At 45.7% G+C, this 21,890-nt stretch overlaps 1 protein-coding gene across 1 annotated transcript in view; it reads left to right on the top strand.

Annotated features, from left to right (window-relative positions):
• The window catches only part of LOC119455699 (protein turtle homolog B-like), a 298,519-nt gene that overhangs the window by 245,603 nt on the left and 31,026 nt on the right, over window positions 1–21,890 (top strand). Inside the window, exons 6-7 of the mRNA XM_037717123.2 lie at window positions 3,837–4,127; window positions 16,484–16,783. Coding sequence (XP_037573051.1) covers window positions 3,837–4,127; window positions 16,484–16,783 — 591 coding nt within the window. The remainder of the gene's footprint in view (window positions 1–3,836; window positions 4,128–16,483; window positions 16,784–21,890) is intronic.

Raw genomic sequence — 21,890 nt, 5'->3', positions numbered from 1 at the left:
ATCTTTAAATCCCTCTCAGGCAAGAACTAACATTTTCAAATTTTCATTTCCCCTCCTACTATTGGCGAAGGGAACACTCTATACCATTGCCAAGTACCAAGCAGTACTGATTGTTTAGAACAGAATAATTACTGATGTCACACTTTTATCATTTGATTGTTTTCTGATTACGTGTATATTTCTTTTACAGCTTGTATTGTACTTGCCCCTCCTGCTTGGGCCTGGATGGGCCTGCAGTATCATGAAAATAAGTAAACATAAAAGAACGAAACCGTAGTCTGAAAGACTGACTACTTGCGCTTCCCAGCAGCCTGAATCAGTTGCTTCGTCTTAACTTACATTGGCTAACCAGAACAGGCACTTCTAAAAATAATTATGCAGCAATATAATTCCACGGTTTTCTATTATTGCCCATAAGCACATTCGCTGCATAGGGACACGGCCAAGGAACGTACTACAAACGAAAGCTCCCCGTTGACAATTTAGTGACCTCGAAGTTATAGAGGTTGTCTGTACGTTACTGTTCACATTCTCTCTCTCTCTGTTCACGTTCTCTCTCTATGTCCTCTCTCTTTCTCTCTCTCTCTCTCTAATTCGTTCTGGCGCATTGCTACGAGGCACTTTTTGAAGACGACGATCAATCATTCTCGAACAGCACCGAGCACTGTTATTTCATGAAAAGAGGGTAAGAACATTTAACGAGAGAAGCGCGGATAAGTCGGCAAGAAATACGTGCCCTCGTCTCGCCACGTTAAACCCTTAGGGAGAACACGAAAGGAAAAAAATGGCCGACATTGATGGAAGAGCGCGAGCAGCTATGCAAATGACAACCCATTTACAATGTGTATACATTTCCAGCAAGGTTCTATAGTGAATGTGCGGCGCTACACGCAAACACTATTACAGATTCATGTAAACATGTCCTTCGTGAGCGCGGTATATATGTAGCCAGTTTGTATATGCGTAATATTTGCGTTTACGCATGCGCGAGTATTTGGACGGGCCTACTTGTTGATGTGCTAGCTTTTGTCTTGCAACGCGAGACGGGCTCTCAGGTCGCAGTTATGTGCAGTTTCTTAGAATCAAGAGCGGGTATAAAGTTATGCGTGTCTCGGCAAGCGGCACGCATCGTGGTGTCCGCCAGGAGTTTCCGGGCCTCTTGGTTGGTCTAAACACGCATACAGATGCGAGGAAAAAGTATAGAATAGACGGGCACGCCATGCAACTAGTATAAGTGTTCTGCACTTGAGACGTAGCACTCAGCTCACGTTTCGCCTGCGGCACTCGGAGAGAAAGTTCTGCTTCCGCGTCTAGCCCATCGTGCCAGAAGATGGCATGTCCTGTTGTTTTCTTTATTAGAGGTCTCGGAAGCTGTACGCCCCGCGCATTCGTCATTGTTTCTCATGTTTGAAAAAGAAATAAAAAGCACCAAAATTACGTTCCTCAGCGCGCAGATATGAGAGCAGCAAGCGTAACGTTTGGGTTCATTGACGTTTTGAAATAGGTAGAATGTCAGCCTTTCTTTCTGTCTTTCGTTCTTTCGTTCTTTCTTTGCGAGCATCTTGCGACTGCGAGAGCAGTTATTTCTCAAATAAATCAATCTCCAAAACGCGAAATAATGACTCAAGAAGAAACGTAACCATGAATGTTGTTTCTTTCTTTTTTTTTCATTTGCCAGCTAAAAAAAGACATGTGTATTTCATTGTGAAAGGTCGACATCTTATCGACAAGGCGCTAGCTATTTCATTCAAAACTATCAAAGACGAATATACGACAAGGAGGTGTAGGGTAAAGAACAGGCGGTGCTAGCATGGGAGGAAGAGGGCTGAGATTAACGTCTTTGACGCGGCGCTAATAAGCTGTGCGTTCGTGTGACATGGTGTTGACATTGCACGAGTTATAACAGCGAAAGCATAACAAGTAATCAGTTTCAACACGGCACAAGCTACACTGAAATAGAGACGTAGACACTGCACTGTCTGAGAATTCATATTTACTTTAAGCATGCATCGCACATATACGGTACGTTTTGCAGACGAAAAAGTAAAACCAATTAGTTGGCGAAGGAATCAAAAAGCATCAAAAGGCAAACATAAAATATATGAGAGATTATTTGTTCGCAGAAGGCACTGCACATACCTATAAAAGTTCGTACGGCAAATTATGGAACGATTGCTTCTGATTTGATACTTTCAAATACGATACTTTCATTTGTGTTATGGGAATACCTCCTCAGTTCAGGGCAACAGCAAAACTAAGTAAGAATAGTTCGCACAGACTTTCAGTACAGTGCTGTCATCTATATAGTTATCTATAGTGCTGCATCTAGGAAACTACGCGTAGCCGCACTATGGATGCATGAGGTGCGCCATTTATTACAACGCACTGTATCTTCAACGTAGACGTGATAATCAACTGATGTTATCTGTGGGTATGCGAACGTAACGTAGGTCAGAAAAGAATAAAACCTGGAAAAGATAATGCGCCTTAGATAGTGTCATATGCCTGTAACCCATTAAGCACAGATAATTTTAGCCGTGATGCGGCCAGCGAAAGATAAAAATGTCTTATTTTATCAGAAAATACATGCAGAAGTGAAAGAAAGTACGACCTTCGGACCCACCTACCACGAAAGGAAATTAAAATCGGCGCTATTGCTGTTTGGTGTAACGCAATTCAATAATAACATCCTGAACAACAAACACCACGGACACTGCAAGTTGGGGCGTTAACACAGCTTGAAACCGGAGTGTGCATCCTATAGTTTCACTGCAGATTGTGCGTATTGACCTAATCAAGTTGACTAACGCTATAGCAATCGCATATAGTGTTGTCAGAACACTTTCGCCAGCAAAAGTGGGTCAATTTCTACACTTTAGCTTTTCTCCTCTGTCTTTCTTTTCGTTCTTTTTTTTTCTTTTTTTTTCAGCAACAGGCTACAGCAACGTAAGCAACTGTATGAGTCGCGTGGGAACACGCACTGAGCGCGAGTGCTTGCGTGTTGGAATATTAAACCACCGCTGGGCACCTAAGTCCCGTAGATTTGCTTTAGCTAATCCTATAATCTCACAGAGGAAGACGGTTATCTTTATGCCGCAGGAAACGGGTATTCTCAACAAGTGTGTGTAAACCATTCTAACCCCGTTGTTTGCCCTAGGTTTCAGATTACAACTTTCCGGGGGCTCCATGTACAAAGGTGATCCTTTGGGTTGGCCATAATCTCAAAAAGCAACAACTTCACCACCCTCAACCACAACTAGTTGACGCTCCATGGTATTGGTTTATACCTGCCGCTCTTGAGAAAATATTTGCTCTGCAATGGTTACTTCGTAGAGAACACTCTCGCGCGGACTATTTGCTCCACGTATAAGAAATACGTTCGTGTACTTGTGGCCGAGTAAATACATCTCTTTATGCAAACATTTATCCTGAAATCGGGAGATAATTATTTACACAGAGATGACTGAAGATACGGAGATGTACACTGTGCTGAGGTTAAGCTAGACAGATCTGACAGGGGGAAAAAAAGGTAACTCCTTAAACCCAAGAAATAGTTATGTTTGGAAAAGACTCAGTCTGGCGGGCCCCAATGAGAGGAAGGTTAAACGCCACCTCCCGTACGACCACTTTAGTTTCAAGGCAGTGCACTCCACCTAATGTGTCACTGCCACACATGAAAGTTAAGAAAATGGTCCAATAAGAAAGACGAACAGTGATGAGGTGATCAAGCGACAATTACAGTGCTTGAGCAAGATCCAACATTGATGATTGACTACAATGTAAAAGTTGCGACATAGGCTATTAGCTGTGCCGTTCAACTTCTCGCGTTTCCGCAGACACGCCGATGGTGACGCTCCAGCTGGGCGGTAAGCTGAAGGACTCCGAGATACAGGAAGGGCGGGACGTGTACCTCGATTGCAAGATCGTGGCCAATCCGTACACAACGGACGTCAGCTGGCTGTTCGAGGGTCGCGAGCTTCCCGCCAATGCCTCGGCGGGAGTAATTGTCAGCACCCAGAGCCTGGTGCTGCAACGTGTACAAAGAGCTCAGCGAGGCAGATACGCCTGCGCCGCCACCAACAAGGAAGGACGTGGTGTCAGCAACGACCTCTACCTGCGCGTCAAATGTGAGTCACCTTTTTTTTTAGCTTCTTTAGGTAGGTAAAACAGTGTGACGTGAAAATTTCGTCTTGATTATTAGCAACCTACACTTTAACCCTACCACGGCAAGAAGCACATGTGGCTTACAAATAAAAACTTACACAACTGTTATGACCCTTAGAAGGCCTGATTGTCGGGCTACTTGGTCTTGTGTTCCGACTATGGTAACTTAACTCAAAGCCCCCGGTGGACGGACTCAAATAATACCAGACTCGTCTGTTTCTTGTCTGTGTCTGTCAGATCATTTTCGTTAAGTTAGCGTAATCAAAACTTAATTTATTCAGTTTTTTTTCGGCTCGGCTGTACACTTTCAAGGCTAACTACACGTGTAAATATTGTCGTAAATAAAGACGAACCAAAATAGCACCACCATAGTCACAATTCATTCGGTTGGGAGACTGGCTTTCTCTCTATTCTTATCACTGTACGCGTGCGGAGTATAGCGTGTGCCCCAGCTAACGTTACATCGTTCAACGAAAAAAATATTAGAAAAACACAGTGCAAGATACAGTTGTAAAACTACGGTAATCGGTCGTCAGAGGTCTGACGACAGAGCACCGTAGGTATTAAAGTCGTATTTTGCACCGCGTTTTTTCGATCTTTCTTTTTTACGTTGAACAGCTTGGCTAACGTTAGCTGGGACACCCTATATAATAATCTTCAGCAACGTGATCAACCCCCAAGAGTTCCAGATACGACTGTATCTCGTGGACATTGCGTGGCCTACATTGACACGGGTGTTTTATCACGGGGAGGATGAGCCAACCGTGTTAATACAGGGCATCCTCAAATTCAAGATACTCAAATTGCTACGAGACAGAAAATTAAGACGCCTTGCTACTCTAGCTGCAAGCCATGCATGACGCAGTCAAAGCCACCAATACGCTGACGAACGTTAGTGTGATCCACATCTACATTAATGCGATCAGCGCTGTACATCCCCTTACGAAAAAATAATCAGGATTAGCATGTCAGGCATTTCGCCAAACTCTGTCCGCCTCTCATTAAAATCTATCTATCTATCTATCTATCTATCTATATCTATCTATTTTTTACAGGCGAAGTTTTTAATGGCTAGTTCCCCCAGGATAGCGTCCGCGTGTAGAAAAAACTATCATCACCGTCATTTCGGCTCCATGTGCGTGGCGGTTTCCCGCCAGTTGTGCCTTAGCACAGGAATTCAAACAGATGACTAACATGACTGATAGGTCATGACATCATTAACATCACGTGCTCGTCAGTTACGTCAAGATTAACGATAATAAAAGCACGCGTGGCGCGTAGCCCACATTGGATATGCGGGTAGGAGCCAGGGATAGGCGCGCATGAGCCAGGCACAAGAAATAAAGAAAAGAAAGAAAGAAAGAAAGAGAGAAAGATAATGATTGGCGAAGAATTCAAAAAGCATCAAAAGGCAAACATAAAAACATATAAGGGATTATTTGTTCGCAAAAGGCACTTACCTATAAAAGTTCGTACGGCAAATTATGGAGCGATTGCTTCTGATTTGATGCTTTCAAATACGATACTTTAATTTGTTCTATGGGAATACCTCCTTAGTTCAGGGCAACAGCAAAACTAAGTAAGAATAGTTTGCACAGACTTTCAGTACAGTGCTGTCTTCTATAGTGCTGCATCTAGGAAACTGCATCTAGTGCTGCATTCTAGGAACTGCATATAGTGCTGCATCTAGGAACTGCATATAGTGCTGCATCTAGGACTGCATATAGTGCTGTATCTGCACATAGTGCTGCAAACTGCACATAGTGCTGCATCTAGGACTGCATATAGTGCGATATCTGCACATAGTGCTGCAAACTGCATATAGTGCTGCATCTAGGACTGCATATAGTGCTGTATCTGCACATAGTGCTGCAAACTGCATATAGTGCTGCATCTAGGACTGCATATAGTGCTGTATCTGCACATAGTGCTGCAAACTGCATATAGTGCTGCATCTAAGAAAGAAAGAAAGAAAGAAAGAAAGAAAGAAAGAGAAAGAAAGAAAGAAAGAAAGAAAGAAAGAAAGAAAGAAAGAAAGAAAGAAAGAAAGAAAGAAAGAAAGAAAGAAAGAAAGAAAGAATCACGTGTGGCTCATACCCACGTTGGATATGTGGGTATGAGCCGCCGAGAGCAGGCGCGGTAGAGATCTCACAGGATCCTGACGCTGCCGTGCAGTGTGCCGCGGCTATGAACGCTGTGGCTCATTCGCTAGTCTACGACTATGGGGCGGAATTGGCGCAGTAAATGCACTACTTGGCCATCGGGCCGGGCGAAAACAAGACGTCGGTGTCCTTGCTCTTTGACGAACATGCCGAAGACGCTCAATATAATCAATAATGATAACATATACATTCACTATAGCAATGTTCACGACAGCAGACCCATCATAGTCACAACTTCACTGGCTTCCATCTTCACAGTAGTCGAAGGGCTCTGAATTTTTTTCTTCTCCGTTTTCGTCAATGTACACGGCGTGCAGGGACGTGTTCAGAATAAGTACATAGTTTTAGCGGATACAAGTACTCACTCCGTCTCCACACCGGAAATTCCGCCAGTGTCCCTTAATAGACCCCCGCTTCTAAGCTCCTGCCAGTAAATCCCACAACGTCTGTAATGACAAGCCTATAATTCTCAACCATTATTTGCACTTTACACGCGAGATCCTGTGTGCGACGCCTCCGACGCGCTACAATAGTGTTCTTGAGTGTGTTCCCGCATGTGTTGCTCGCTGAAAACGACTTTAAAGCTAGCTTCTCTGCATTCATAGAACTTGTGAGGAGAATACCGCTTCTGTTATTCTCGTTACGTAAGTTGAAGTTACAGGCGTGGTGTGGCGTGTGTGCATGCTTGCTTGTGCGTGTCTGTACATGTGCGTCAAAAACAACCCGCCAGAAAATATAAGTAAGCAAATGCTAATTAGCTGGCATCCATGCCAGGCCCTCCCGAGAGCGGCTTTACTGAGTGCAGCAACACATCGGTCGTAAACAAGAGGGCACAGAAATTAGCGTGATACAGCGTGGGGTGGCGTGTGCTGCTTGGAAACAAATGACTACAATTGCAGCTCACAGTGTCGATGTAACCATGTGACAAATGAGGCGCAGCGGTCATGGCGAAATAGCACGCGCCAGAAACGGCGCAGTTATCGCCTCTATTACTTTAATTGATGGTGGCAGTTTCATCACCGTCCTAATGTTTTTCTTTAACTGCTCTCGTAAGTGTACTCTTTCTAACTCAAGGCAACGCGATTGACATTATCATACCATGACAGGATACGAGCGGTGAAAGATCACGCGCGGGAAATCTCTACGAGATAGTTCCAAGACTACTTTTAACTTACCTTCGCTAAACTGCTTGATGAACCAAATAATCGTATTTTGTAAATAACATTGTGGACAACGTCGCATTCATTTTCTTATGTTCCCGCCCCTTATGTAATACCCCATAAGTGGTCTTTCAGGTACTAAAGTGAAAGATAAATCCTGCCCCCTTTCGCAAAGCGTGATTATTCATGAGTGCCAGCTTTGTTTGCTGGAGCAGAAGGGAACTTATCAAGAAACCTTCCACCCAGCATAGTTGCTCTTTGCCCAACAAAAGCAGCCTGAAACACAAGCACTGTCTGGCAATATATGCGCCGCCGACAATGCTGTGGCGTCAGAGAGCAGTGTCAACAGCGTCTTTTCTTCTGTGTCCTCATCTCGGCGGTGGCCCAGTGCTCCCGCAACCCTTTCCTTTTTTCCCCTAGTCCTGTCATACACACCATATGAATGCATGCTCTGCTCGCCCATCTCGGCCCACTCCAACTTCCTCTCTGATGAAGGACTGCTAGGCATAGCGCAGCGCAGTTTATTGAAAGCGCTCCTGGGGCTTTGCGCGTCTCGGCCAGCAGTCATCCGGCCAGCTCGCTTTGTATGCATGCGTTGGGAGCAAGCACTCCCAAGGGCGGAAGTGCTTCCTGCAGCAGTAGTGGGGTGCGGCGGCGGAGCGTGGCTGTTAGAGGCAGTCGAAGCTGCATTAAAGCCGGACTGAGCCCTCGCAAACAGACAAAACAGACCCCCCCCCCCCCCCATAAGGACGGCTCACACCACGACGACGACCGATGGCGAAGAGTTGCGCCACGTATAGTGATATATATATATATATATATATATATATATATATATCGGCGAGCTGATCCCCGGACCGGCAAGAGAGAAAGCCTGGGCCACCACTTCCCGCGTCATTTTTCAACAGATTTGCCATTCAAATTTCCTGTCCCTGTTCTTGAGAGCGCGTCGACGGCCTGCTTGCTTCTTCTTCGTTCTACATTTTCATTTCCCTGTCTTGATTCTTCAGGCTCTAATTTGCGCGCGCATTGTTTTACTTCCCCCCTTTCTGTGTGCCGCCTTTGTTTCGTATTGCCTTGGGAGCGAACGCTAAAACGGATGCAGACGGGTGCCGATGGTTTGGTTTCTTTATTTCTTATTAGTTGATTCTATCTCGCGCGTAGCAGAGGCACTGTGGCGGTGCATCGCGCGCTTTCTCCCTTGACACCACTAGTGGCCCTGTTCCATAACGCGAAAGAGCTGGAACACTGCAGCCCGTTCTCGTAACAAGAGCGAAAGAGTGGCGATGGAGGGAGCAGCAGGAGACAGCGCCGAACAAGGAAGGAAGCGAGTGTTTGCCCGCACATGGACGCGTGAACGTGCGCGTTTCACTGTGGTGCGAAGAAAAGAAAAACAAAAAAGAAAGGAAGCCAGAACGAGAAAATGTTGCTTTCTACAAACGCCGCATTTTTTCTTCCCTCTTTTTCTTTCTTTGTTCCACGGAAGGAACGAAGGTTATGGCGATTTTATGGCGCCGTAAAAGTTAACGGTTTGCGTCACACTTGGTGAGGAGGATGAAAGGGTTAGCGAGAAGTGCTCGTACGAGCCATTGGAGGGCGTGGAAGCTGCCGGCAAAAGCGAAAGCCGAGGGACGGTTGGAAGAGCTGAAAAGAAAAGATAGAGGCAAGTACTGTGAACACGCGAACGGATGGCGGTGCGCTCATCTCGAAGATGGCATATCGAGACGCTCGATGTAAGGCGAAAACGGGAGGGAGGGTGTGAGAGCTGTGACGCGTAGTGGAGGCAGAAGAGGCAACGTGGCGATGCTACAGAGACAGGAAACGTAGAAACGAAAGGATTTATATAAGCGAAAGGAACGGAAACAAAAAAAAATGGGTCGAGATGCTTGGAAAGGCGGCTTTCCTGCTTCTGCCGGCACGTCTTCAATCTTTGATAACCGGGTGGCGAGATGCAGCGCGCAGGTTTCGCGACGACCAGGGCCTCGCTCGCCAAACACCGCCTCCCCCCCACCCTCTACCAACTAGGCGACTCAGCTCCAACGTGTTATCCGACGCGACGGTTCCCTTCGTCAGCAGCGCCCTCGCGGTGTGAGTGAAGCTCGTGGCGATGGTTATGCCGACGCTCGTCGCACGGGGTGTCCCGTTGGGACCTAAACAAGGAAATATACCACACGTGCGCCCATCTCTAGGAGGGCCTCCTGGAATCCCGAAACTCGCGCTAGTCTCAAGCTCGCTCTTTATTTTTTTTTCCTTCCTGTACACGCCAGGCCTCGTTTACTTCGCTGTTTTCTTTATTTATCTCATTTCATCCTTCCTTCTGTCTGTACCAGGGCGAAACGTTGTTTCCAGAAACGAGAATCTGGCCTATATAATGTACATCTACCTGATTCTCGACTCTTTCTTTCCCTATTTCTTCCTTCCTTCCTTTCTTTCTCTATGTGCGCTTTCGAACCCACGCTGTTGCCACGTGCTTCTTTTTCTCCTCCTTCTCTCTCTCTCTTCGCCTCGTTCTGATCGTTGTCGAGTGCAGTTTTATTTTATGGCTAACTATTTCCTATAGCACGCGGGCACCACCGATGCCGGAGCCGGCGCTGCTGAGGCAGCGCCGGCTCTCCCAAGTGTGTTCCAACGGTTCACGTCCAACGTTCTTTTGTCTCTCCAACCAGCTCGAAATAAGCAGGGCAAAAAAATTTCATACTCAGATGGAGCGTAGCTTCGTGACCGAAGTCCAGTTCACTGCAGCAGAAGCCAATGTGTTGTTTCTCAACTTCTTTTTATTTCATTTTTTGAAAAATCTTTAGTGCGCAACGGAGAAAAAAAACGAAGCAGCGAGTCAACATCATCCGCGCACTTTTTCAAATTTTTTTATATATATACATAGCGGCGCCGCTTCGCAAGGAAAAAGTGCGGTTCGTTATTATTTTTACGGGCCCTATGGGCGCCTGTTTTCGAGCACGCATGAATTGATCATTGCCTCTCTGTTTAATGGTGCCGTCGGCTTTCGGGCACCCGGCTGGAATGGCTGAGCGCAGCAAGAATTCGTGCGTCCGTCTATCTTTATTTTCCTTAACTTTACCGTTCTTCAGCTCAGTGTTGTGCCCTGTTGTACTTGATTGAAATGAGGCATCGTTTCGGAAATCGTCCATGAAGTGAATTCTTCGAGGCGTAGGCAGCTCCGCCCGTCTGTTAGTGTTAGTGTTCGCCAGCACGTTTCCTTGCCTCGTCTTCGTTTACTCTCGCTTTTATTTTCTCCTCTTTTCTGCAGCGTCTGTTTTCTTTTTTTCTTTTCTTTTTTTTTTTTTTTTTTTTTGGGGGGGGGGGGGGGGGGGGGGGGGGCTCCGAGGCAGTTAACGCCCATCAAGGTGCTCGCTACTGCAATTTTTATTTCCTCTTCCTGCGCATATCCGATAAAGGGAATTTTTGATGCGCACCTCGGACTCCTTCTATAGGCAAGGCTCTGGTAATGTCTGCAGAAATACTCGATAATAAAATTACCGGAGCCATTCCAGCCTCATTTTTCTTTTATTGTTTTAAAACACGATTTGTTCGAATCTTGTTATGCTATAGATGAAATTATCTATTCTTTTTGTGCTTCTGTCAGGCGCCACCGAGGAAATCACGAGCGCGCTGCTTTAATGACGTAAATTTTACAACTTACGTTAGGTGTCATTTCTGTCCCACGATGCAACCAGGAAGCCATATGGTATACCGTAGACTGAGACGCGTTCTTATGCTTTACTCGACAGCCTCAGCAGGAAGGCAAGAAACTCCACGTTTTAAATATATACCTCTATGTTGCGCTGTATAGGCGAGCTTTTCATAATTTTTTTTCTGCAGAACCGTCTTGTTGTTCTTTCTTGTCCTCCGTTAGAGAAAGCACCACGTCAGCTGGCATAAATTCGGGAGAACACTAATATGCAAGTAGACGCGTTGTCGTTTTTGGTGTGTCTTTTTTTATGATACGTGGGACATCATTTTTTTTTTCAAAAAAGACATGTTGGTTTTTTAATATGTATTATTATTGCCAATATAATTACTCTCACACTTATCTTTTTGCATTATTGTTCCTTGATAAGGCTTCAGTTCAACGTATCTTTCTATGAATTTTAATTTCATTATCTTTCTTTCGTTCCTCTTCCTCTACTACTGCCGTGCACATTTTGCTGTTAGTTCAAAGCAGCCCGCCCAGTAGAAAAGTCGGTTCACCACTTCTCTCCTTATCTGTCTTGTTCGCCTTTCAATGCGCTTAAACTTCAATTAGGCTGTTGCCAGATCCATCTATGTTGAAGTGGAGCCTTATCACTTTTTTCCCAGCCAATCCATCAGTGTCCCTGGCCCGCGAACTAATCAAGAGCACCTAATACCAGGGACGTCAACTCTTTTTATCGAATAAAAAAAACTATACTCAAATTTCCAGGTGACAAAAATAAAACAATAACATTCTATCGGCCACTTTTGAACGTCGTTATTGCGAGGGCTACATTGAAAAATCAATAGTGAGGCATTTTCTTTTCCAGCGTCCTTGCTTAATGAGCGCTAGCAAATAATTTGTCACTGCACTTTCTCGCTGCACTATTATGAATCGCTAGAAGATCATGAACAGTTTAACCATGATTGAAGTAGTCAAAATAACACTAACCTACGACCTGCCCGGTATGTCACCACATCTACCTTGTTCGGGGACATTTTGTCATAGAGCAAAGGTATATACATGTTTAAAAACATTAAGAATAGATAAACCTATATTTTGTATAACATTTAAAACCAAGTACTGTCTAGTGTTTCTCTGAATAGTGCGACCCTTACTCGCCATAAGATAAGCCAAGCACCTTTCTTGTCTTTTCTCATGCAAAAGTTTATCACAATCTTGCCTCTCTCTCTCTCTCTCTCTCTCTCTCTCTCTATCTCTATTTAATTTTTTTTCATTCAATTAGTACTCAATTTTTGAGAGTTCGCAATTTTCTAGGAGCATGGTGAAGCCTAACCCGTATTATCCTGCCATGATCTTGTGTCGTCGGGCTTGAAAAGCGTTGCGGCTGAGCAATTTTCAGTCTATAAAACTTTTTTCTTTTCGCTGCGCATTAACGCAGGGCAAAAAAAAAAAGAGCATGCGCCTCCTATGTGCGTATTTCTTACTGTATAGGCACCGCTCCTGACACCTTAACAATGCGTACAGCCTCCACCCAACGGTTTTTTTTTTTAATCTTTTTTTTTCTCGCGCTTAGAAAGCTTTGAAGCATAAAATATTTTTTTTCTTGAAACATTACTACGACAACAAGATCAACGGTTTCTCTGCTATCCTGCTATCATTTCCGCTTCCAGCATTATATCCCGCCTGCTTTGTATTCAACAGCCACTCCATAATATTCGTGTCGGGCTCTTTAAATCATTCCCGAATTATTGTTTCATAATTTTTCTTTATTATTGAACTTGTCATATTACGGCCTTTCTCGCTTCAACGTCTTTCTTTTTTTTTTCTAAACAAAGTTATTCATCCTAAATGCGACTCACAGCAACCGTACGCGGTAAGGCCAACCTTCTTGGAAAAGTAAAATCTGGCACGAAGCAACGGATGCGACCTGAAATCAGTTTTTGTTGTTTGGTATTATTCTTTCATTTGTTCTACTATTTCCTTTTTTTTTTTGCTAAAACGGAAGGCAAGACAATGACGCTGTATTGTTTTATGTGCGTAAGAGGCGCCTAGCTATAATACATTCTGGATACGGGGAAACAGAGAGTTCACCGAAAGAAAAAAAGAGAAAGGAACAAAGAGAATTGACTAGCCGCTATTGATCATAAATCACCTGATAGCGTTGATACATTTAGATATGTATGTATGTATGTATGTATGTATGTATGTATGTATGTATGTATGTATGTATGTATGTATGTATGTATGTATGTATGTATGTATGTATGTATGTATGTATGTATGTATGTATGTATGTATGTATGTATGTATGTATGTATGTATGTATGTCAATATGCAATTCCCTAAAATGCATTGTTGTGATTCATTTGACGCCTGTGATTCACTGATGAAATAAACCAACATATGTTGGTACTATGTGTTGAGATCCGTCACTAAGTAATCTACATGTGCGTGCGTGCGTGCGTGCGTGCGTGCGTGCGTGCGTGCGTGCGTGCGTGCGTGCGTGCGTGCGTGCGTGCGTGTGTGGGTGTAGGTGTGGGTGTAGGTGTGGGTGTGTGTGCGTTGTAAATATATAGAATTATTGATATAAATAGAGTCACATGAAAGAACATAAAGTTGAGAATAAGTCATAAGACGGCCTTCCGTACAGCAAGATGAAATAAACGAACAGTCGCATACGATCGGGTGGGAGTACGTGTTACGTGCGAATGGACAGTGAGGCAAAAAAAATTTTAAGTTAAACACTCAGAGCCACCAGTCACTATTACGAGAACTGCAGCGCAATAAAACACAAGGACGACACAGAGAAACGACCAGGACGAGCGCTGATCGTCATTTCTCTGTTTCGTCCTTGTGCTTAATTGCGCTGCAGCTCTCGTAATAATGTACCAACACGCCCAACTCGCCACGTTCACCAGTCACGTTGCGTACGCAGCTTCTGCGCCACTGATAGGGTGAGTGATGTGGGACAGGCTGTGTTACGAAATCTTTTCTTTTTTTTTTTGAAAGTACGCGAAAATTTGCAAGTCATTTGACTTTGTTCATGATCACCATGGTAAAAAAAAACATGCTACAAAATAAAGCCAACATAGCAGGCACGTGTCATCGGAAAAGTAAACACTTGCTAAATCTAACAAAGTTGCAAATACCGGGAGTAATTCCGATAAATTCCCGCTGTGCTACGTGTACTATACTTTACTTGCCACCTTATCCCTACGGAGCTCGTCCTAGAGACGTTGCCTACGCTTCGGCGATCGTGCATCCGAATAATTAATGTGGCAGAAAGCGAAATATGCGCACGTGTGCCCTGTTGGGAAGCATTTTACGTGGGAATAATGTGATCCACCTTGCGCGTTCCGAAAAACCCAGTGAGCCGGCGCGACGCAGATATGCGATATAGAAAAAAAAGTGAGACAGAAAAAAAAATAAAGCGAGTGGTCGTCTCGCCATTATTCTTCGAGCGTGTGCGCCTTGCAAATGGTACCGCTCAGGCCCGTTACTGTTATTTACCTGCAAAAAAAAAAAAAAAAATACTGGCAGCCAGAGTGGAAGGGGGGCTGTCAGTGATCGTTACCGCGCTGAACGGTGCACGGGACTTCCCGTTTTATTTGATTGCTTTTCGTCCGTTTTCAGTCCTTCCGACCAACCAGTCTCCAATTCAAAAATAAAGGCGATACGCAAGTGCTCCCTGGTATAAAATAATTAGCACCTGGAGTGCTTGGTAACTTTGATCGCAGAGGCACAAGCACGTGAAGCTTTTTTTTATTGGTTTATTTACGTGAATGTTCAACATAATTATACAGACGTGCACAAGTAAGTGTCCTCCTACTTTTCACATATTATGCGTAAACGACCTCACAACTATAGTCATAGTTCTCGTACGGGCACTGACCTCAGTGGCTCGGCTGCCGTGTGTCTCTTATTATGAGAACAGTCAGACTCGTTCGGTTTTTCGCCGTCGCGGTCGCGCCTAAATAAATTTGGGACGAGCAACTGCTTTTGTTAAAACAGTTGCCTGCACAGTATCAGTCGGTCGAAATTATTCTCAAATTTTCCACTGCGCCATATCTCACAGCCTTGGTTTAGCTCCCGGAAGCATACACTCTCATCCTTTCATTTGCGATCGGGCAAACGAATTTTGCGCAACGGAGGGACTTGACTCCTGCTTCGGAATTACACCTGCAGCTTTTTTCCGGCTGTTTTCTCCGGCTGTTTTCCGTAAACTCTTTGATTCATCTCATCCCTATTGCCCTCAGCACATTCTCGTTCTTTTGTGTCCACTCCTTTTCTATAATCCATGCACTGGTTTCCTTGTTTTTTGTTTTATGCATGACGTATTCTGCCTATCAGTACATTCCTTTAAGGTGATAGCATTTTAATCAACACTCGCCGCCCTTCATTGTTTGTGTCGACGCAGAATAAAGCAGGCCGACCTCGGAGGTCGCACAATCAAACATGAGTGCGCCGATCCTAATAACGTTTATTACAATCCATTACAATCGCATAAGATCTACCGAGTTTGTGCTTTTTTTAATGCGAAGCATTTCTTGCCGGCGGCTCTGTCTGTGGTCCCGCGTCCCCTCCCCCTCTCTCTCTCCTCTCCTACCCTCCCCCCTTTCTCTCCTTTGCGAATCCGGAGCGGCGCGCTCGACAGGTGGTGCGATAGCTGCATACTCCACTGGGGGCGCCATGATAGTTCCGCGGTATGAAAATGACGGAGCGCGCGCGCCTCATTCTCTCTCCTGTGCAGCGCCGCGATGAGCGCTCGGGCCGCTGCCGCGAAACCATCTCCCGCTCAAGCTAACCATCTCCCCACTGCTTCGCATCCACACATGGTTCCTTTTAGCGGGAGATGGAGTCATTTTTTTTCTCTATTACCATTTTCTATATTTGCATTTGCTCCCTAATCCACTTCGCCGTCTTTTTACTCGCTCATATTTACGCTTATGCCTTACAGCCACCATTGTTGAGTGATACATTGGCCAGGGCTGCCAAATAAGAACTAGCCTTTAATTTGTCTTGACCACCATCTGCCGCTCGGTCGGTACTTGCAGAATAAATCCCCCAGGCGTGGTGGAAGGATCAAGCGATGGTGCGCGCAGGTGCGTCTGTTTACGAAGTGCGCTCTGTGTTACACGTGCGTCTAGAAAGGACATGGGGCAGTTTCCATCCACACCTGCAGTTTTTTCGGCCTGTTGTTCATTCGACTTTTGTTAGCATCTCGGTTTCCGGTTCACATACTGCATGCTTTTCGGTTTAGGAACGTGAACAAGCTTCTGTTTATCACGAGTTAGTTGCCATCGTTCATCCTACCCCGATAGAGACGAAGCATTTCCTCATTCCAGACGCTCCCGTGTGCAAGACCCACCAGAAGTGGGTGTACGGCGCCTCCAAGCAAGAGACAGTGTCGGTGCGCTGCGAGCTGGACGCCGACCCAGCCGAGACCACTTTCCGATGGGTTTTCAACAGCTCGGCTTCCGGCCGGCGCCGAGACCTGGCGCCGCAGGACGCTTCTTCAAGCGGCTCCCGAAGCACACTGGCGTTCTCTGTGCGCTCGGACGACGACTACGGTACGCTGCTTTGCTGGGGCACGAACTCTGTGGGCATTCAGCGGGACCCGTGCGCCTTCTCTATCGTGCCGGCAGGTGAGTGCGAAGAAGCAGTTGACCGTTTTTTTACAGGCGAGTGTTTGCGAATGCAAAAAAAGAACTGACAGGAATTTGAAGGTGCCGACACGCGTAGAGAATGCTCCTTGAAAGCGTGCTTCCTTGCAGCTAGGGTGTTTGTGGGGAAAAGCCCGTTCTTGTAAATCGTGTTTTGTCGCAGGTAATGGCGAGTATATCGTAAGCATTACTGAATATAGGCCATTAGTCAGGCTACCTTCGCCTAAGTGAGGATGGCACACCTAGGCACAAAAGAAAAGGTGCGCAAAATATAGGCACAGCGCGGTCGGCGTAGAACGGAACTGAATGAAGTTCTGTTGATGGAAAGGGGAAAGATATCCTTACCGTCGGAAGACCGAAGTGAACAACAAAACGAAAGTGAAAATAAACTGCCAGAGTAAATGGGAATTAAATAATGGTTGGGAAGTGGTAAAGGCGGGAAATGTCTAAGAGGCGGGGAAGAAGGGAGCCCACTACAGAAACACACCTGCGAATTAATAAGTGTTGATGCCGCGGTAAGAGTAGTAGAAAAAATTGGTGTGGTGTAGCTTTGGTTAACCCTAGTTGATAGCGAAAGCTTCACTGCCCTGGCTAGGCCCATTGTCGAGCTGTGGCCGAGGTGTGGTTTCGCAATGATATACAGGCATGTTTGCAATGAATACAGTGTTTATTCATCATTTTTATGTCTATGAAGACACTGCGATGATCAGTAAAGTAGTGAGACTTGGTTGCAACTCGCAGCCGGGCCCAACTATACTCGGGCAACGGCGGCAATGTCTCATTTCAGGGCTCCAAAGGCCTAAATATAGTTCGACGTAGCGTGAACGCGCGCACACGTTATGTCACGTTGGCGAGAACAACAGCGGCTATAGTTCGACCAATGGTTCGACGTTCTGGCGCCGTTAACGTAACCGGACGCGCGGCCTATGTGCTCCGACGCGCCCGGCGTCTGATGACGCTCGCCCGCACGCACACACCGATAACGTCGGACTAAATGCGCCTTAATGCTCTCTTCTGGTTGACCTCTAGCTCTCAAGGTGAAAACTGTTGAGTCGCCGACGGCTGCCCGAGGTAGCGTAATGAAGCTTTCGCTTAAAAACGCATGCATGCCCGTCACAACAGAAGGGGCTGTGTAAAAATGTGATGCGTGCTACACAAACATGCGCATGCACTCTCTCGACGATGCACGCGGTAGCTGTCTCCGTACTGCAAGAGCGGCAGCACATAGCATGTTGTGCAGACAAGGAGGAAGAGCAACGAATCCGTTTGTCGATACAGGAACGCAAATGCATGCACTCACAATGTAGTTTCCCTATGAACTCCGACTCCCGCTGCATTGTTGCTTCGACGTGGAGCTTATAATAGCATACTGCAGGGCATCGTGCTTCGAGTTAATTGTTAGGATGGGTGTGCCTCCTCCGAGCAACCAATGAAATGCACACAATGAGAAAAAATGTGAGATTACGACTCACTAAGCTGAGTGGTCGGGGGAAAAAACGAGCTGTCATTATAGAACTGAAGCTTTTACCGGTCACGTCTGCACAGTTCAGCTGAAAATTTGCTTTTTTTCTTGTTCTTTAATCGTCATCATCAGCGTATATTTATGTCCACTGTAGGACGAAGGCCTCTCCCTGCGATCTCCAATTACCCCTGTCTTGTGCTAGCTCATTCCAACTTGCACCTTTATCATTTTATATTAACTCAGCTCCGGCTCCACTCGCTACAATTTTATTGCGATAGCACTTATATGGACACTCCAAAGCAGATTTCTGCCGTCGGCGTCGCCGTCGCCGTGAGGTTCCGTATGACGTCAATGGAGATGAAATCGTCGTCGCGCGCCGCCGAACGCTGTATGTGCGAGTGAAAGGGCGCGAGGGGCGCGCGCTTTCACGGGGAGTGAACCCACGGCGGAGAACAAACGTGCGTTCTGCGCCGTGCTCCCTTAAGGGCTGCAGAAGTAGGCGTCTCTTTCCTCCTTTACAATCACCATATATGTAGAGCAAACGCGCCTTCTTCCGACGCGCGAAAGGCCGGGGGGGGGGGGGGGGGGGAGGGAAGGGAGGCGACGTTTAGCTGCAGCACCAAGTGCCTATTTATATCAGAGGCTCCGGCAAGAGTCACCAACACCGCACGCATTTTGTGCGAACGCGGGCAAAACGCCGACGGCGTCGACAAGTTCTGCGTGTGGCCGGTGCTGCTGCATGTCAAAGTTTATACAGCTGATAAAGCTACTATAATTACTGCGTATAGCTTTCTACAAGTTTGCTATCGCAACTGATGCTTCGCCTTTCAGGTGAAACTGCGACAACTTTTTTTATTGCCTGTCTATTCGATGATATATTCTTTTGTCCCTAACTGTCTGTTGTTTCCCTGGTGTAGAAATATTTATTATAACGGGAGTCTAGTTAAACAATGAACAGGTGAACGGACCTGGCACGCTCTTAATCTGGTTGCTCTTATTCTTGTCATTTCTAAGGCCGCTTTTTTCCTTTTGACATTACTTAAGTTTTAGCTAACTATAGTTTCTCCTTAAATTCTCACTGCTCTGTTCCTACCTTCTAAAGAAAGACCAATCCTTGTTCTTTGGTTGTTCGATTTATCTGCTTACGCTTCGCGTGTTGTTTGCCCGTCAAACCTCTAATTTTGATCTCATGCGCAAGCACAGGTAGAGTAGATTAATCAGTTTTAAGCGCTTGCTGTTTCTGAGGCCAGTCTTAGCGCGTATGCTTAATGCATTCAATAACGAATTCTGCTGTATCAGGTGTGACGAACGGCCTCTTCAAAAGGCGTGACAAATGGCCTCTCCTACATCAATCTTAATTTCATTGCAAAAGCGTTGACTGGGTTCCTTGCAAAATGTGCCGTCGTGTAGTGCTCCTCCTAATAAGTTTCAAAACTTAATTTCCTCATCGCAGGTGTTCTTACAAATTGTAAGAACAGCCATATCTCTTTTTGTTTTCTTTTTCCGTAAGAGCATAATAACGGTGCGCCAACCATACATCATGGCTGAGGTGGCATGTGGTCGGACGTGGCTCTCTGCAAGAACTACGCACATTGCAAGTAACAATGCCAATAAAAGCAAGCACAGCGACCTGAAAATGTCACATGATGTCGAAAGGGCGAACTAACAACATTACGCAGAGCACGTAAATTATTTATTCTGCAATGATTAGTCTAACTGTATAATAATTATTCGAGATGTCCAAAGAAATAAAGTAATTAATCGCTACCCCAATACACTTACAAGGGGCCCGGGGACACATTGACGACGATGGCATGACAATCCACACGTAGCACACCCTTAATCTAATCCTTACTCGGAACAAATCCAGATTTTTTTTCATGATGAATTCTTCTTTCGAGGATGGCGACATGTTGATGATTGTTTTTGGCTCGTCGCGGACAAAAACACCGATAGCCGAGAGAAACCGTACCAGCTGCCGATGTAAAGAATGTGCAGCAATTCGTAACATATAGAAACACAGGGTGGGATAAGTCAATACTGACAGCGGCATGCACATTGTCTTCGCCTCTCTTCATGAACTAGAATTCGGCACAATCTATTCCAAAAATTCTTGCACCAAGAAAATTGTATATCTACAACTGCAAGGAAGAAAATAAACGGGAATATTGACATATGCTGGCAGTGTATGGAACGAAAACGCACCTGACGCTGCCGACGGGCCCGTAGGATTTTCTTGAATGTCATAAAATGCTTCTGACAGCCGCACATATGTTATAAAGACAGCGCTGAAGGAGCATTTCCAGCAAAACATGTGTATATGCATTTCTTGCTTCCTGGCCGCTGCGATGTATAGTAAATTCAAAGAACTGAAACGAGCACTGCAAGACTTGCACATAAATAGAATTCGAAGCAGAAGCGGCAGTCGCCGCAGATATAGACCGAACCGACAGCACATGTCGTACTTTCTTTTTCCTTTTTTATTACCGTCAATGTTCTTTTGCTCTCTCCTTACGGGTACGTTCACTGTCTTGCTCCGCTGCACGTTTTTCTCCAGGGCTCTTCAGTCGTAAAGGCGCATTCTGGACAAGAGTGTTACGAAAAACTGTAAAAACAAAACAGACACAAAAAGCCAGCGAGAGAAGTCGATATACCTTTCCGTTCATACGCTTCTTCTTCTTGCTGCTTTTTTGAAACAACCATTGAGCAACTGGGTCAACAACGCGAGCCGGAACCATGTATTCAACAATCTGTCAAGGAGAATCAAGAGACCCGGAAGCTCGGCCGGCCGAGTGGGCATATACGGCGGTTGGGCTACATAGCCTTCACAAGGCCTGCCCACGAACGTGGGGCTGTGTGCAGCCATGTCGGCGGGGTATCATTAATTCTCTCCAAGAATTAAGATGAAAACCTCAATATAGGTATTATAGACCTAGCTATATAAACGCCCTTTCTTCTCTTTTTTAAGGGTCCCGTTGCCCGTCTTCGTTAACGCTGCCACGTGGGTGCCTTTTTCTTCTTCTTCTCGCCTGTCAAAAACGGCGCCCGCAAAGCCCCGGAGAAAATTTGAATAAGCGATATTTCTTTCGCGCTTCAAACTGGGCACCCCTTTGTCCTGGTTGCTTAACGTGGCGCGTTTCCTTTAGGTTTCATCCCGTTCACGCACTGGTAAAATTGAAAGCCTCGGCTACCTACCAAACCCCTCTTTCACTAACCACAAATACTTTTATTTTCATAACGCTTGACCATCTTCTCCTTCCGCCTCCCCTTCTTTGCTTACTTATTCGTTTTCTTTAAGTTAGAAGACAGCAACAAAGCGAAGAGAGAGGTAAAAAGAACAGGTCACAAAGTAACCGTAAGAAAATATAAGAGGCCATCTCCAGCAAGTCTTATTCTCCACTTCGGTCACGGCCGAGCGGTGTATCTACAAGACCTCAACCCCCCCCCCCCCCTCAGCTCTCCCCGTTCGGCGCCTTGCTACCTCTCTTGCCAGTTTATCCCAGGCTGGCGAGGCGCGCAAGGGAGGCTAACGGAGATTTATTCTCCGAACGAAACATGCCAAGTAATCGCACAAAATGAAGAATGGTCGACCGTTTCCCATCGGTCGGCGGCTGCTGCTCGCCGGCT

This window comes from Dermacentor silvarum, chromosome 6 (assembly GCF_013339745.2).
Source record: "Dermacentor silvarum isolate Dsil-2018 chromosome 6, BIME_Dsil_1.4, whole genome shotgun sequence".
Taxonomy (NCBI): domain Eukaryota; kingdom Metazoa; phylum Arthropoda; class Arachnida; order Ixodida; family Ixodidae; genus Dermacentor; species Dermacentor silvarum.
The sequence above is the reverse complement of the archived record's forward strand: the minus strand, read 5'-3'. Positions and strand labels throughout refer to the sequence as shown.